Raw genomic sequence first — 17359 nt, forward strand, 5'->3', positions numbered from 1 at the left:
GATTTTCTCCTTCATGGGATTCGGTTTGGAGTTGGCCTGCTGCTGCCTGGAAGTGCAGTTTAGATAAGTGCTTGATCAGTTCAGTGCCTATTCTGTGCCCTGATGTGCACTTCGCAATCGACTGGTGTTTAAGTGACTTCTTTGTCTCAGTCCTGCAAGAGGAACTGCTGATACAACTGTCTTGGCTGATGAATCTACATATTCCTCCTGGCAGGCTCGAAGGGAGCATTTGCTGCCTGTATGGGGGTAGGTGACCCCTTGCTCAAATCTGCCCCATCAACAACTCTGCAGGTTTTCAGTAGGTTCTTGTACTAATTTATTGTACTGTTGTGAGCCCGGTTCTGCTGGATGTGAACACATCTCTACTGTAAGCATAGGCTGTTTGTTCTTGGCTATGCCTTGTTTCTTCCTGGCTTGTGGGTCCTAGATATGAGTTCCACTGCCCCCAAAGAGCTGTTGGTTGCCTGGGGATTTTTTTGGTTCATTTATTGTACAAAACTATTCTTGAGGGATCTTTTGGCATAGAGTTCAAAGAAAAGAATGCCCAAACCAGGGAGTCTAAATGTCCAAGTCTCACCTTTGTTGAGATGGATAAAAGCTACATCTGGACAAAAGGAAATATTTTTCCAACTTGAAAACTCCAACATTTATACACCACCCCCACAGTTCTCTGGTGAACCAAGAGCTTCTTCATGAATTGTGTGCAAGGGACAGCGTTATTTGCTGGGCTCGCATCTTTTAAATCAGTCAAGCCAGCTTTTGCTACTAAAGGCCTTGCCTTCCCAGAAAGCCACAGGCATTTGCACAATACTTTCCTGCAGCTGCAGTTTATACAAGGTTCCTAAGTTGGTTTGGGCCATGACTGTTAATTAAGCTTTGTTTTCTTAGGAAACTAATGTTCCAATGCTGTTTGCTACATTTTACTCTTGCCCCATAAAGTTTGGATCTACTTGACTGTTCTAACAAAATTTGACAGAGGAAGAGAGGTAGCAAAGATGTGTGAATCTCAGAGGCGTTACAGAAGCCAGCATCACAGGAGCCCGTCCTAATGCTGCTCTGGAAAAAATCCTGTGATGTGCACTGTGCATTTGCTTGGCATCAGAGTGTCCTTGCAGATGTGCAGCCTTGAAGGAAAATGGCTGCTTTTGGGTCCACTGCTGCAAAACTAGGGCATTTGTGTGTGTGTTGGCAAGGCTCTCCCTCTTCTGTCACATGCCAAAGCAGTGTATTATTGCAAAGCTCTTGGATCGCGTCGGGCAATGTAAAAGAAATTACAGAACAAACCAGAGGCCACCTGGTAGGAAGGGTTTAGGTTCTCAGTCTTCTTGTTCTTCTGCAACATCTATAGTCTCTGATACCTGTGCTGTGTAAAATGGGATCATTCATATGCCCAGGGCAGTGCAGTGGTAGTGATGTGTGACGAAGAAGAAATTCGGCCAAATAGCATTGGCAAAAATATGTAACCACGCTTACTGCACAGTTGTTCCTTGTGTTAAAAGGAGATACAAACCCAGCTGTATGTTCAAACAGAAACAGAGCTGGTTATTTCTAGGTATGTTAATGCTGTATCAAATAAATGAAACTTGGTGAACCAGGTGGCCTGCAGTGTAAGTCATTGAGGGAGCAGTGCAGGGGTAAGTGGTCTTCAAACTAACTGCAGAACAGAAATGAAAACTGGGTTAAGTAGAGACTCGTTTCGCTAAATGACCTGGCTGAGGGTGCTGGCAGCAGTGTTTGTTCTAATCACACAAATGACTGGCCTGCTCTTTGCTCTGTTCTCTGGTCTACCTTCTCAGTATGTAGAACCAAGCATGAATGTACTCCTCTGTACAAATGGGAATGCCATTATTAATTTTGCTTACATTATCTCCTTACTTCCAGCTGGCAGGCAGACTTCAAGAGCCGGCCCAGGGAGTGTGTTCATTTCCCATTCCTGACTAAAGAGCTGGTGAATTACTGAATCTACCAATAAGTCATTCCATGGTAGATCCCATTTCCTTCCGTTGGGCAGCACTTGAGAGTCTCAGCAAAGCACCAGATACTGCAGAGAATAATCCTCTAAGGGCATGGGGGAAAAGAATACCAGATTAGTTTGAGGTGTATGGTGTTATTCCTCAGCACTGTTGTCCTGGGAACGCAGGGAAAGGATTTGAGAATATGCAATAGGAGAATGCAAACTGGCCATGTGTTAAAAGGGTCGCAAACAATCGCTTATGTGTAAAGCATGTCTTCAAAGTTGTTTGGAATTTCCTCAGAGCATGTTCTCTGGGAGTAATATAGCTTTGCCACCTCTTAGAATTTGACACTAAAGGTAAAAGAACCTATCTTCTGATGAAACTCAAATGGGGAAATCCAAGCACATAAAAAAACTAGTTTCCAAATGTATAGTTTTGTTGCTTGTCATTTGACACAACTAGGATTTTTGGTTCTCATTTATTGATGAAATGTTATTCTTGACTGTTACATGTGAAATTCAAGCTTACACTTTGACCTTTAAGTTTTGGTGTTATATTTGCAGGCTTAACTACTATTAGTTTTACTGGGAAGGCAGAATTTGGCTGTGTAAGCTGCAGCATGCCTGTATGCTGTCTTTCTACAAAGGACATGTACAATACAGGCATGCAGAATGTTGTGTATGCACCCATATGTATATGCTATCACCTGACTTGTTTCCAACATGGGGATTTTTTTCTTGATTGTTCATATTCTTAGAGAAAGTCACCGCTCTGTGCATTCAGCATGACTGATGTAAAGGGTGTTACTCACTTCACCTACCCCCAGCCATCTAAATATTGGATGGCTACAACAGTCCAATCTTTGCTGATTGGAAGAAAGCCTGAGTGCCTACAGAAGAATTCATCTCATGTGCCTTGAAGAGCTGTTCTGAAGCTGGGTACCTGTGAGACATCTCCAGTAGGGAGGGGTAGGTCACTGTCTGGAGTGTCCAGTCTCCCCAGCTCAGAGCCATCAAGCCTACACTGGTAGGCTAAGTCAGCTGAGCTGGAATGTGTAAGACAGGAAGGACAGGCCTATGCATTGTACCTTCAAATGGTGCTAAGGAAGACGGAAAATCTTTTGTTTTAGCACTTAGCCCTGACCTATAGCTGATAATCGAGTTTTCCATTGACTTGGAACAGTTGGGCCACCCTTTGGAGTCAACTGGGGATGTGTGAACCCTTCCTTATTTCTGGAGAAGCTGATCTAGTTTATAATTAAAGTGGAATCTGTACACTGCTGACATGATATGGGTTTTATATGTTGCTTAGGTAATTATAACTTGATCGGGTCAAACCCACATGGTTGCAGCACAGAAATTTCTTTTACTTTAATCTGTTACGGTTTTATTGTCTTTTTTTAAAGTTCATAAGAAGCTCACAAAAAATGTAGGCAAGGTGAGTAGTGTCAGACTTTGCTTGGAGGTTTATAAGTTTTTAATTACTTACTTGAAATAAAATTGCTCTGGAAAGTAGTGGTGGGGAAAAGGACAAAGTGTAATGCAAAGTCAAACCTGGGTAGGCATAAGAGAGAACTAAGCTGGATTGTTGGTGTGTCTTCCTTGTGAGTTTGAGTTTTCCCATGGTGGAGTGAATTGGAATAGGTGCGCAGGAATAAAGGTAAGCAACTGAAGTAATTCTCACCTTATTTCTGTTTGTGCTGAGGTGATAGAGCAATGTTGTATGGCTGATCTAACACTGAAAATTTGTTGCTGTGCTCCTTCTGCTTTATGCCTTTATCAAACTGAAAGCCTTTTGAAGTCTGTGAAGCATTTTCTTTGTATTGTATGTTGTTTCTAAATGAATTAGCTTCTAAGCTAACCTGTCACAAATTTAACTATGGCACACAGTCACAAGGGACTTGCTTTTTCCTGATACTGAGCAAAGAAGCTTACTGAATAAGGAAAACAGTTGTGTACTTGATTCTAATTTGGTCTTCTACTTTCTCTGTTTCACTGTGGAGCTACTCCAGTCTTTTCTTGCTGGAGATTAAAGAGAAAGGTATCTGGATAAAAAGGATAGTTGTGTATGTCTTCCTTGACCACAAGAGTATGCAGCAACCTGAAAGTGGTGTTTTCTGTGCTTCACAGAAGAGGAATTGTGTTCAGATGTCTTGGATTCCTCCTCCATACTAGACCACCACCTTAAGTCAAGGAGGGAGTTTTGTTACAACTTTTTAACCTCACCTTCTGTACTACTTTCTTCCTGAAGTCTTTGCATTTGGACATGAACCTCTTGATGTTGATACTCCTGCTTTGCTCACAGACATGTTGTTGAGAGAGATTCATCTGTGCCCAACAGCACTTTCTTGCTGCTATTTTTCTAACCCCTATTTTCTTTCCTTGATTCCAAGGCTGTTTTTGTTGTATTTTCCGTGATGAAAGGTTTGGGATGATTCCTTCCCTCTTTGCTAACAGTATACCTTACAGCTGTGCTTCTTCCCTCTGTAGCTTGCTCTGTAACATTCTTTAGGGAGGGATGATTTTAGGTGCTAGCAAATACTGTGGTATTCTCTTTTCATTAGGCTCTGGGTTTGCCAGACCTTTGTACAGATGTTACATAGATAATATTCTGTGTGAGCATTAGGAATAGGTGAGAGAGGTTTGGTGAAAGCTGTGCTGCTTTTTTCTCCCATCCTGTGGAAGGTGCTTTCTCTAGTTATACAGGCAAATAAGTGTTTTCTCTGCAAACATGGTCCCTTCCCAAACCCTAAGCTATTTTTTGAATTGTGTTAATCGATCTCTGAGGTGGTCAGCTACATCTGATTGTCCTGCTGGGAGAGGTGCTCCAGACTTTAAAGCCAGGAATCAGTCCTAGCTTTGCTTCTTATAAACATCATGGCAAGTTTATGTACCTGAATGCCCAGGTGCAGGATTTCCAAGGCCATTAAGCCAATGGCTATTCCTTCTTCCTCTTTTTTCTCTCTCATTCTTGATCTATTTTTTTCCGTCTTAAAAAAACAAAGTAGCATAAGTGGTCTATGCCTCGGAAATATGTTTGTCACACTACATCGCTTTGAACTGCATAACATCAAAGAAAATCAGTGCTTTGATAACTTGATTTGAAAGGGTTGTAGAAATAGCCATCATTATGAATCACAACAGAGAGGAATGGAAAAGATGGTGATTTTCAAACAGCAAAGCTTGTAAAGTAGGGGAAAATGTAAGGTGGATGCCAGCGCCACATTATCATCTAACAAATGCCAACTACACAACTGGTATGTAGCTTTGCAGAACACGTTTTCTTGAGGATATGAAGAGGAATGAAAAATACTAGGTCTAAAGAGGAACAAGGAAACAAATATGGGCTCAGGAAAGGGTTGTAACAAGGGAGGAAGCAATGCATCCTGCTTGGGTAGGAATTTCTTCCACTTCCTCCTCTTCATAGAACCACCCTTCCTGAAGATGAAGGCCATCCAAGATTGCTTGCTGAGACTCTCCTCACCCCAGAGAGCTTCAGGTCTTATGGGCTCGACATAGGGAAGAGGAGGGAAGCCCCCAGCATTTCTGTGCTTTGTCACTCCTCTCTGGAGAAAACTCTCTCCATGGACTGGAATGAGTTTCTGGCTCTAGGAGGCTGCAAGAAATTAGGCCTTAAAGTGGTGAGTGGTTTTAATTTAAAATTTTGGCAGTTCTAATTGGACTTTAGACTGAAGGCAAGAATAAGCTAACAGAGAGGAGTTAGGGCATTATGACAAAGTAGCAGCCAGTGGAGTGGTAGGGGATGTACGGTGCTAGTTAGGTGAAATCAGTGTGTCCTGTCCCATCCTCATCCCCAGACAAGTAAGTTTTGGCTAGTAGGGAATGTTTATAAGTTTCAATGACATAGAGTTGAGAGACTATTTGCATTCAGACACAGCTTTACCACTAGTACTTTGTCAACTGGTCCAAACACACTGAGCTAGAAAATATATGACATTTGGTAGTCTGTTTCATCCAAGGAGAGTTAATGGCTGTATGTAATGAAGGCTCAAGTTGGAGCTGTGTACAGACAGATGCTTCAGTGTTTTTCAATGACGGGAAATTCAGAGGCAGCTAGTAAGGAGAATGGTACAGACCTTCCACTTCTTCTAGCAAGGCTGGCACAGAAGAACGTGCTGTGCTGAGGTATGGCTAGCACAAACATGCTTTCTGAGGTCTTGTTCCCATTTGGTTTGGGAAAGGGGAATGCCCTCCTTCTTAGATTTCTTCATCTTCCTCCATGAGGAGAGGAGTGGGCATACTTCTCTATTTCTGTTACAGAGGGGAAAGATCTACCTCTGTTGTGCTATAAAAATCATGGGCTCCCTAGAAACAATGTGAGTACCTTCTGCAAGCATCTTACAGGGCTGCTAGTCAGGTGAATGTCATGTCAGACAGACAGGACTGGTATTTCGTGTCTCATCAATTGCTCTAAACCTTCACCTTTCTGTATGAATGCATGTAAAAAGATGGGGGGAAAAAAAAATCTGTATGCACTACATAGCACTAATATGAGGCTTACTACCAGGTGTGCCAGCTGATTCCATCCATAACAGCACAGGGGAGCAGGACTGCTCCATGGATACCCTCAAGTGACCACTGAGAAAACTGCTTTTATTAAGAAAAGAACATGAGAGAAAAGATAGGAGAATGCATGCTTTGCCATGAGGGAAAGATGAAGTTTTTGGTTTCCAAGTTCTGATCCCAAGCCACAGTCATAGGTAATTTTTTTTGTAACATACTGCTGAATTACTTGAATTTATTTTACCCTTATAAAAAGGATGCCTGATTTTTTTCTGCCTCAAATGTACTGGTTTGCAAAAAACACTGCTAATATTTACCATACAAAATTATTTCTACAATTATAATAGTTTACTGTCATAATATTTGGGGTTTCTGTTTGATTATTAGGTGAGATTGCATTTTTTCATTATGTATATTAAGTTATACTAGAGATATGTGTTAATACTTATGCTTTGGTCTTATGAAGGGTAAAGGAGGAGACATGAACATAATTATTTCTTTTATCAACTGACCTGTTTACATATTTGCTTTTTGTAAGAAACTGCATGTCCTTTCTTAAAAAAAAAAAAATGGGTGGGGGAAGAGAGAGATGGAAACAGGACATATCCCATACTGATTCATTTGGTGGTGTGTATTGCAGAGAATCAGTGGCCAACTGGCTCTGGAGTGTGGAAGAGGAAGAAGTGAGCTAACTGTGTTGGTTAGGTTTTCTAATGATTTTTAGAGCAGAGGGGGTCATGGTGACATCAGTTGATGTGGAGGAGGAGGAGCTCAGTTTATGCCTAGAGTAGCTGACCTGCAATCTTTCCTCGAATCAGTGTAACTTCTACTGGGGGGAAAAGATGCCTTCAGCTGGAGAAGTCACATAATTACTCTAAATGAAATTAGTTATATTGGCAAAAGCAATCGGTCATTTGACTTCTGCTTGAAAAATCTCTGTTTAACCAATGCTTTTACTGCAAAAGTGATGTACAAGGATTCTGCTACTCAGCATTTCTAACCAGCTGCAGCAGAGACCATCTGAGCATACAGCACATGCCAGAGTGGAGCTCTGGTGTTGTGGCTGAAACTATAAATGTCATATGGGGACACTGGCATTTGAAGGAAAAGCAGAAATACCATCATGTGTGCTGTGTCTAGAGGTGTTGTTAACAACCGCAGACATCTTGATGTGTCTTACCCAAACATTTTTAGCCTCACTTCCTGAGCAGATTGTTTAATGTGACTGTGCTGTCTGTCTTCAGCCATCCACTCTAATATTATATTAACCTTTTGGCTTATTTTAGTCACTATTGGAAGAAAGAAGTGTCAAGTACATTGAGTTTTTATCTGTTTTGTGAAAACAGGTGATCAGGTGAAGGAGAACTTTACATAAGTTCTTTCCAAGTAAAGCAGCAGCTTTTGAATACGTTGTTTTACCCCAGAGACTCCACACAAGAAGGCATGGGAAGAGGCAGGGGATCTAGCTGTGAAAAAAGTATTAGGCAGACCTCAGATCTTGTAAGACACAGAGTGATGGCAATCGTAAGAAAAAAAAACCCTGCTGGAAATTGAGCTGTGTCACTACTGCTAGTCAAGAACTACTCATTCTCAGTGTGACTGCTGCTCAGTTATTATTCATGATCTGACTGTGGTTTGCCTTGGCTGTGCTAATTCTGTGGCTGAGTCTTACCTGCCAAGTCAGCATCCCTTCTGGCTGTCAGCGGGAGCTGGCTTGCACTCCTGCAGGTGGGCAGTGTTGGCCCATTCTGTTGTGGGGCAAATGGGAGCTCTCTGGAAGAGAGCTACTGTAGAATGTGGCCTGTCTAAGCTTCAGGCCATGGTTTTCAGATGGCCATGGCTTTTAAATGCTCAGTGTCTCACAAGCAAGTCTTCTGCCTTTGTTTCTTGAGAAGTGCTAAGTATCTTTTGACTGCTGTCTGAACTCTTTGTCACAGATGCCCAAGTTATCATGTGCTTTTTCAGCACTAGTCCAAGAATACTGATATTTATTTCTATTTTTTATGGAATGAGAAATGTCTCTTAGGTAAAATAAATAAAATATTAAAAGGTCCTCAGATGGAGGAATACTTTTCTGACTCCATCCTGAATGTGTATCTCTGGCGTGATGTACAAACCCAGACTTTTCCCCCTCTCTTTTCTCTAGGCTGTCAGCGCTCCATAGGTTTGTCCAATGGGAAAGCCAAGGTGTGTGGCTACAGTGGATGGTACTATTGCAGCAGCTGCCATGTGGATGACAACTTCCTTATCCCTGCACGGCTGGTTCATAACTGGGACACTTCCAAATACAAGGTAATCTTCCTCCAGGTTGGATTGCTAGCAAGTGAACTGAATTGCTGATAGAAACACAACAGCTCAAAGGTTGCAGGCACTGACTGCTAATACTGTCATCTTTGTCCCTCTTGTCAAAATGAGCCACACTCAAGACATGTTTTCATCACAGTTTCCTTGGCCAGGCCTAAGGTGTTCCTTCACAGCAGCAGCCATGCTCCTTCTTGGTGGCATCTTTTTCATCATTGCTTATCTGGCTGTTCAAGAGACAGGGAGAGGTAGCACACAACAAACTCTCCTTTAGCCCCTATCCTTGCAGTTATTGGGCCCTCGAGGAGTACCTGTTTCATGACCACCAGGGACTAAGGATTGGCACTGCTTAGTGATGGATGCTAAATTGTGGAAATGCCCATAGGAAACTGGCCTACCAAATGCAGTATTTGTGAGGCCCAGTCTGTCCTGTCTCTTGGCATGAACATTTTCAGGACACTAGAAGGACATTGCTGTAGCACTTGATTGAACCAGACAGAAAGTAACATAATGAGAAAATTCTATGGTTGTTCACTTGCCACACAAGAGCTTTTCTAAAAGTTTTGTAATCTGCTATTTGCTGCTGCCGTGGTGCTTGGTTGCTAGATAGGGGCACTGATTACATGCCTCAAAGCATTATACCAGCAAACACAGTAACAGTGTTGTTTTGCCATCTCAGGCAGTATATGCTGGAAGAATAACAAACTCATAAGGAATCCAGACCATGTTAGAGCTTCAGACCTAGCAGCCACTGTTAGGGGAGGTTGTTTGATGTTTTGTGTCTGCGAATATTATTATTATGTGCTATTTGAAAAGGAAAAAATAACCAGTAAATGCCCTATTAGAGGAAAAGCAGGTCTCTTGAAGAAAATTTGTCAGATGGGGAGATTATTAAAAGGTGGCCAGAGCCTGCCATCAGGAAAATGATAGTCTTGCGCTGTGAAATGTAAGATTCTTCAAAGTTGCAAAGCTGCAATGCGTGGAGACAAAAAGCCCTCCCAATATTTAAAAGTTCTTTCTCTGGATGCTTTTAGCAAGGACTAAACTTGCTAGCACATGGTAGTATAGGTGGACCTGATATGGGGCTAATGGATGGTAAGGCAAAGATCTCATATCAAGCTGTCAGTAATACTGCCAAGAAAACTAACTGGGTTTTTTTCTAAACCTGCAGCATAAAAACTATGCTCTAGTCTGTTTCCTGTGGTATTGGCAGCTGAGGCACAAAAAGAAACAGGACGTTAAAGCTTAAGCATTCATTGAAAACCTCATCTACTGTCATCTCACTGTAATAGTGAGAAATTTCATTTTCCAGTTTTTGTAGACAGAACAGGTATGAGGTGGCTTGGAAACACAAGCAAATTCTGTGCAGCTGCTTTACCAGTCTTTGTGCCAAAGTCCTGAGAGAGGTGTATTTAAGAAAGGAACACAACCCCTCAGGTAGGAAAACACATCATCCTCAACTATTAGAGCAGGAATTAAGGCAGGGAAGGAAGGTGAAGAGGACATTATCTACCACAGTGGCAATGTGACAACTGAACTGAGATCACTGGTTGGATCTCCTCTACTCCATCCCATACATGTATAGCATTAAAATCACAAGTCATTTTCTTGGGGGCTTCCCTTTTCTCTTCAGTTCTGCATAAGTGTGCTTTTATTTCTGTCCATGCTATATCTCCCTGGGAACTAAGCACTGCTTTTCTTAGATAAAGTGTATATATATATTTGAATACATTTTCACATTGCCATCTCCTTTCTCCAGTTAGAGATAAGGTTTTGTGTTTGTTTATTTATTTTGCAAAGTCTAAAAGTCAACTTAATGCTGGCTTCTGCACTTAACAGTTGTAATGAAACTGCGTGCTTCCTTTGTAGTGTGTTGATCAAATGTGCAATCCCAAGCACAAGTACAAGCTGGGCAGAGAATGGATTGAGACCTAGCCCTGGGGAGAAGGACTGGGTTTTGTAAGACCCCACCTGAAATACTGTGTCCAGCTCCAGAGCTGGACAGCAACTGGTCCCTGTTGTCCACCTTCAGAGCTGGTCCCCAGCAGAAGGAAGATGTGGACCTGTTGGAGTGAGGCTAAAGGAGGTCACAATGATGCTCAGAATGCTGGAGCACCTCTGCTGTGAAGACAGGCCGAGAGGGTTGGGGTTGTTTAGCCTGGAGGAAAGAAGGCTCCAGGGAGACCTTATAGCACCTTCCAGTACCTAAAGGGGGCTACAAAAGTTCTGGAGAGGGACTTTTCACAAGGGCAAGGAGTGATAGGACAAGGGAGAATGGCCTTAACCTGAAGTAGGGTAGGATTAGATGAGGTACTAGGAAAAAATTCTTTGCTTTAAGAGTGATGAGGCACTTGAACAGATTGCTCAGAGGGGCTGTGGACTCTCCCATCAATGGAAGAGTTCAAGGCCAGGTTGGATGGAGCTCTGAGTAACCTGTTCTGGTGGAAGGTGTCCCTTCCCTATGGCAGGGGGGTTGGAATTAGAAGATCTTTAAGGTCCCTTCCAACTCAAACGATTCTATGATTCGGCAAAGACAGATATGTTGTCTCACTTCCTTGAGATAGTCTTGGTAGTAATTTTCTTTTGGCTTACTTTTAAAGGAAAATCACTTAATTTGTCAGCATTTCCCCTCCCATAACTGGCCAGTGTGTCCACGCAATGCTGTGCAGCAGCATCCCAAAATGAAGATAAACCCTTGTAGGTAGCACAGCACTACCTTAAAGTGGAGCTTCTGCAGAGGGGCACATGCTCCTGGCTGCGCTCCTGGCTGCTTCTGGCTGCACACCCCAAAGAGGTCCTGCAGGAAATAAGCACATACCACATTTGATGGTCAGAACTGTAAGAGGGCTCCAGGATTCAAAAGCTTCTTTGTTTTACACAGTCTGAAATGTGTCTGTCGATCCACCAAATTGGAAACAAAATTGAATGAAGGGTTTGCAAACCTGTGCTCCTTTCCACAGCCGCCTATTCCTCACCTCCACAGTTTCTGGGGTCTGTCCTATCTGTTTCTGGCAAAGCAAGCACCAAAAGGTACTGTAGGTCATGAGCTTTTATAGTGTAACTGGGCATGTTTCTCTTTTTATGTTTCATGAGCTCAACATTTGAGCAGCAGCTATAGAATAAGCTCTTACATCAATTAAGTAAGTTTGGAAATTGAGAGGTTCTTGTCTGCTTTTATCACAACAGGTCATGAAAAACAGAAACAATAAACATCTCTAGAGCTGTCTCTTCCCATACCCAGGGTCTTGAAAAACAAAAATGTACTTAACATCTAGTAGCACATGGGTAGGAAAAGAGAAATCCTCTTGGCTGCAGTAGAAGCTCTTTGAAAGGACTTGGCATTTAGACATATTTCTTCTGTCAGAACCAAAGCAGCAGCTCAGTCCCCAGGTTCACTTTTTTGCCTGTGTCTCCTACTGTTTTCATATTTGTGTTTTTCATGTCTTTGTGTGAAGGGAAAAGAAAAGAGGCAGTCTTGTGAACACCCTTTCTGCCTTTTGCTTAGGCCAAGTGTTTTCCCTGTTTGCACACAAAGCCCACTAAGTATTGCCATTTGGTTCAGGTGGCTTTCACCCTGCACAAAATGCCAGACAGGCACAGTAGGAAATGAATTCCCTATGCCAGAAGGTTTCAAGAGAAGCTGACTTCTGGTAAATTGAATTTTGAACTATAAGTTTGCAGGCTCTAGAAAGGAAAGGTCTGGAAATGTTAACATCCATCCTTGTATGACATTTAAAGCTAAAACCCTGTTGCGCTTTGCATCTTCTCACTCGTCCTCACTGATTTAAAAGGATTGTTTTACTGCCCAGGTAAAGATGGGGGACTGTGGGTATGCTAGGATGTATACTAAAATACTGAATTACTGTGACTGCCTGACCCTTCCCATTTTAAGACTGTGTTTCAACCTCTCGTAACATTGCTGTTTGGCAATGTTAGTTAATGTTTTAAAAGATGCGTGTGCCCGTGTCAGCCATGCAGAGTGGACTGACACCTATCTGTCAGTCAGTGATGCTGGGCAAAGCTACTTTTCCTACGATCAGCACTCCATGGGTGCATTTTATTGGCAAGGAGAGGGAAAGGTGTGCTTTGCTCCTCTCTCCTCAAAGGCTGCATTCAGACCATGCAGCACCAGTGCTGCACAGTAATACTTGGTCACCATAGTGCACACCTATGGCAGAGTCACTCAGGGGACCTCAATTGTGGCATCTCTTTGTCTCTGTGCTCTTAATGCCTCAGGAGAGATGCCCAACACAGGGTGCAGGTGTGCACAGGTGTGAGTGTTGTATTTGGACATGAACCACCCTCCAGTTCCCAAGACAGTAGGGCAGGTGGATGAGGAGCCCATCACTTCAACAGAGGCTTAAAGCAAGGAGATAGAAAGACAGCACTGAGCACCTGGTCCTCCTGGTGGGAGGAGCTGGTCACTGTGCCAAGCATTCACACACCTCCTAGGGAATCATGGAATACATGCCTTAATTTGCTAATTGGTGGAAGAGGACTAATAATTACTGTAGATATGGAAGTTGTCAGGGGATTGCTGAGATATTGCAGTCAGATGGTTAATGATTGTAAAAGCAGGTTGTTTAACTGCAGTTTCTTAATGCACTTCAGTAAGCATAATAAAATATCAACATTGCTAGTGTTAAAAAACTTGATAAGTTTGGAGTTCATAGAATTTTGTTCTACAAAAATATGAGGTGCTTGTGTTGCTATGTTACCTCTGATTCCACTCAGATGGCACAGTTCCTTATACATGCCTGATATTAAAAAAAAAAATAAAATAGTGTGGTGTTTAATATAAATAGGTGGGATATTTAATACAGCTTCAGGGCCTAGGAAACCTGTGGAGTTACGGTCTCCTGTATTTAAAATTGCGCATCTTGTTATCTGTGTAGTTATTGGTGGGAAGGCCGGCCTTGGCATTATCTCTTAGATTTTTATTATTTATTGTGAAAAGGCTACATCTGAGGCTAGCTTACCCTGTCAGTAGCTAGTTACTCGTGCTGGTTTTGGAAGTGGTGCTATTTATAAGGATGTGTATTGTTCTTACCTACAGCACCAGAAGGGAAATAGCTTCCTAAATCTCAAGAGGCTGTGGTATGTGTGTGCCCTTTCTACTTTTGTTAGCCTAACTCATCCCTCCCTTGTCTCAGTGTAAACATTGACTTAGAGATCCAGGAGGACTAATTGAATCGTGGAACCAATGGTATTTCTGTAGCACAGTTTCAGGTGATTTGCAGCTCATTTCATGTAATCCCATCTTCTCTTTTCCAGCTGTGATAAAATGAAGAAATCAGGAATGAGAGGGAATTTGGCCTTTTCACTTAAGGAACAGGAGTATCTTTTCTAATGGAACAAGAATCCCATTCATTTATCAAGATTACAGTAGCTTTTTGCAGGTGGAGATAAAACAGGGCACTATAATGAAAAACTTCTTGCAGGTGGAACTTTAGGAGTAATACCAATAAGATTTGATTTTATCTATCTGTATTTTAAAAAGCACAACAACTTGCTTTTTGCCAAAAAGAAAGCAGTGAACAAACAGAAAGAAACTGGTTATTCAGATTTTAGACTTAAAAAAATCTAGTAAGCTATGTTACTCTGCAGCAAAAGCATATGTGATTGCAGATATCATTGTACTTTGGGTAAGTAAGTAGCCATGCAGCTTTGAAGGGCTTGATGAAGTTTGACTTGTCTATAAGCAGAGAGAGTTGGATCTCTCTCAACTGTCTCCATTTGTAATTGGTAACAGAGTTAAGTTTTCAGATGCATAGAATCACAGAGGAGGAGATCTGCTTAAAAAGAATTGGGAGAAAAGTCTAACTAAACTGCTTTATTTTTTAGGTATCAAAGCAAGCCAAAGAGTTCCTGGAATATGTTTATGAGGAGCCATTAATTGATATCCAGCAGGAAAATCCCATGTTGTACAAGCATGTTGAACCTCTGGCAACTGTTGTCCGCCTGAGACAGCAGCTAAAATCTCTGCGAGCCTACTTGTTCAGCTGCAGAGCAGCAGTGGCTGAAGATCTGCGGAGAAGGTAAGAACCACAGCCAACCTACAGCACAAGGATGGAGCTTGCCTGCTGTGTTGCTTCTCCTACTGCCTGTTTTGTTTTTCCTCACACTCTGGTTCTGAAGGCATTACCCATTTAGAAAGATGATGTGCTTGTAGCTGACTTCCCTGGGCAGCTGGGTTATCTTCTGCCAAAGAAAATTATTTTATCGAGTCTGAACGTCTGAAGTTGTTCTTGACAGCTGTAAGCCCTGGGGGGGTCACACATTGTGGTGAGCATCTTTTACTCCTCCTCAGGCTTTCTGGCTGTGTGTATTTTCAGTCAAATGTGCTACCTCATACCCCCTGCCATGGCATCACAGTGAGATAATCACTGCTGGGACCTTTGAAACACCTCACAGTGTGGCAAAGCATGAGAGGGGCAGAATCAACCACCTCTCCAGCACTTCTGCCCTCCTCTGTGATATGACCTCAGCCAGAGGCAAAGGCCAGATGTAGTCCCCTGGCACGTGAGCCAACATATGATTTATGCTGGTCTCTTGCTCAGCCAGAGCTGGTCTGCTGTTTGGTACATAACCTATGTCACTGCTTTGATGAGCCATCTAGAACAAGTAGGAGAAGGATACAACAAGGTATCCTTGGAGAACATTGCTGAGTTCTTGCGTCAGACGCACTGTGAGTTGGCAATACGTGTTTGTGTGTTACTACTCAAATCTTATTATTTGCTAGGGCGGCTTACAGCATTTTAAAAATTAGGATGGTTGCTTCTTTATTCTAGAGGATGGTGTTTTCTTGCAGAGCTGTTTTTCTATGCCATCCTCTTTGGTCAAACTAAAAGGAAAATAAGATTTTTGAAGGTTGTTCAGAAGAAATAGCAGAAAGGAAATGATGCTTTCTGATTAATATTGAAGAAACGAATTCTCTTATTAAAATAGAAGGAAGCAAGGAACTGAATGGACTTGGGTGAGACAGTAAAAGAAGAGAGTTCAAAGGAGGCCTAACCATAGCAATCAATTGACTAGAGGAAAAAAAAGGGAAAGCCAGGAGGAGGAGGTTCAAATAAGGCAGCAATCTCAGGAAATTAAGAGTTAATGAAGAAACCAGGACAAAGGAGGAGCAACCCAAAATCTGCCTCCAAAATGGAGAGATGACAAGTGCTGAGGAAATAGACAGAACAGAGAATGGACAAAAATTAGCACAGGAATGTGAGCATGTTCTTTTCTTGGAGCAGAGAGGAGAGAGGAAATGTCCCTGTGTCAAAATGAAACACCCAGAATGGCAGAAGGAGTAACTGGGAAACAATGCTCCAAATGCTCCCTTTTCTTATCTAAGAATTTCTTCACACTGTCTCCAGTTAAAGCTGTGTGGTGGAGAGAAGGACCCCAGCCCAAGAAGGGTTTGGTTTTGTACTAGGGAGGCATCTCCAGTTCAGCAGGACTTGCTACAAGTGCAAAAGCCACTGAAGGAATGTACAGTACACACCTCAGAGTCCAGCTGCTTCTTGGTTTGTGAAGTCTCTGTTGAGGTGACTTTGATGCTCAGTTATTCCCTCAGATGTCCCCTAAGAAGTTTGCAGAGATGAGAAGAAGGAAAAGTTCTTTTCCCATAAGGGCTTATTCCTTGCTCAAAATGCTCCCGAGGGCTTTGCTGCCTTCATCTAGTATCCTGGTGTGCAGACGTTCACTATAAATGTAATGACTTTATAGAGCACAGCTGAAAAGTAAACAAAGAAAATATGTGATTTAAATTTTCCTTTGGCTCATCACAGGGATGAGTTGCAAGAAAGGGAGGAGTTCAAACAATATGGTGAGATGGCATTCCTAAATTTAGTACTGTTTCCTAATTAAAATTGAAAGACTGGGAGAGAGAATCCAGTTATCTGTCCTGCTCTAAAAACATTCTTTTTCTGCTTGGTCTTCACCTCAGTATGTGAATAACCATTAATCATGAGAGAGTGAACACAGCATCTTGAAGACCTGTCAGACCCATATAAACAGACTGAAACAAACTGTTAATATTGCTGTCTACAGAGAACTAAAAACAGACTGATTAATTGTATTGGCACCTTGCTGCCTCTGGAACACTGATAGAGCCTGCCTTATTAGGGAAAAGCAGATCACTCTGAGGTTTCTTTTATTAATACTATTTGCATTATCATCTACTTTAAATCTATACCTTGCTCTTCAACCCAGATTGCAAAATGAAGATGAGAATGAAGCTGGAAACTCTTGGTGTCCTCTGTGAAGACAAAACTGTTTACAGTGCTTATAGTCACTTTTTCTGAAGAATTCCAGATGGCTATAAACCAGGTTAGCTCAGGATCCAGTTAGCTTAAATGTGGAAATGTTATTTATAACGTTTGGTGTGCCTAGATAGGTACTTTGAGAACTTTGAAACTTGGCATTTAGCAGGGAACTCAGGACTGCAATCGCATTGTGAACTTTGAAGAAGCAAGTGACTAAGTAGAAAGAAAGGAAGAAAAAAAGGAAGGAAGAAGGGAGAAGACAGAAGAAATCCTTAAAGTAGCTAGAAGGCTCACAATAAAAATGGTCTTTGTCAGTTATAGT

At 42.1% G+C, this 17359-nt stretch overlaps 1 protein-coding gene across 4 annotated transcripts in view; it reads left to right on the forward strand.

The window, feature by feature from the left end:
- Positions 1 to 17359, forward strand: part of PLEKHM3 (pleckstrin homology domain containing M3) — an 84336-nt gene that overhangs the window by 22498 nt on the left and 44479 nt on the right. For all 4 annotated transcript variants that reach the window (XM_048309559.1, XM_048309557.1, XM_048309558.1 and 1 more), the window contains 2 exons: positions 8625 to 8770; positions 14624 to 14817. In XM_048309559.1, the coding sequence (XP_048165516.1) occupies positions 8625 to 8770; positions 14624 to 14817 (340 nt within the window). The remainder of the gene's footprint in view (positions 1 to 8624; positions 8771 to 14623; positions 14818 to 17359) is intronic.

The sequence above is a fragment of the Corvus hawaiiensis genome, chromosome 7 (assembly GCF_020740725.1).
Source record: "Corvus hawaiiensis isolate bCorHaw1 chromosome 7, bCorHaw1.pri.cur, whole genome shotgun sequence".
Classification (NCBI taxonomy): Eukaryota; Metazoa; Chordata; class Aves; order Passeriformes; family Corvidae; genus Corvus; species Corvus hawaiiensis.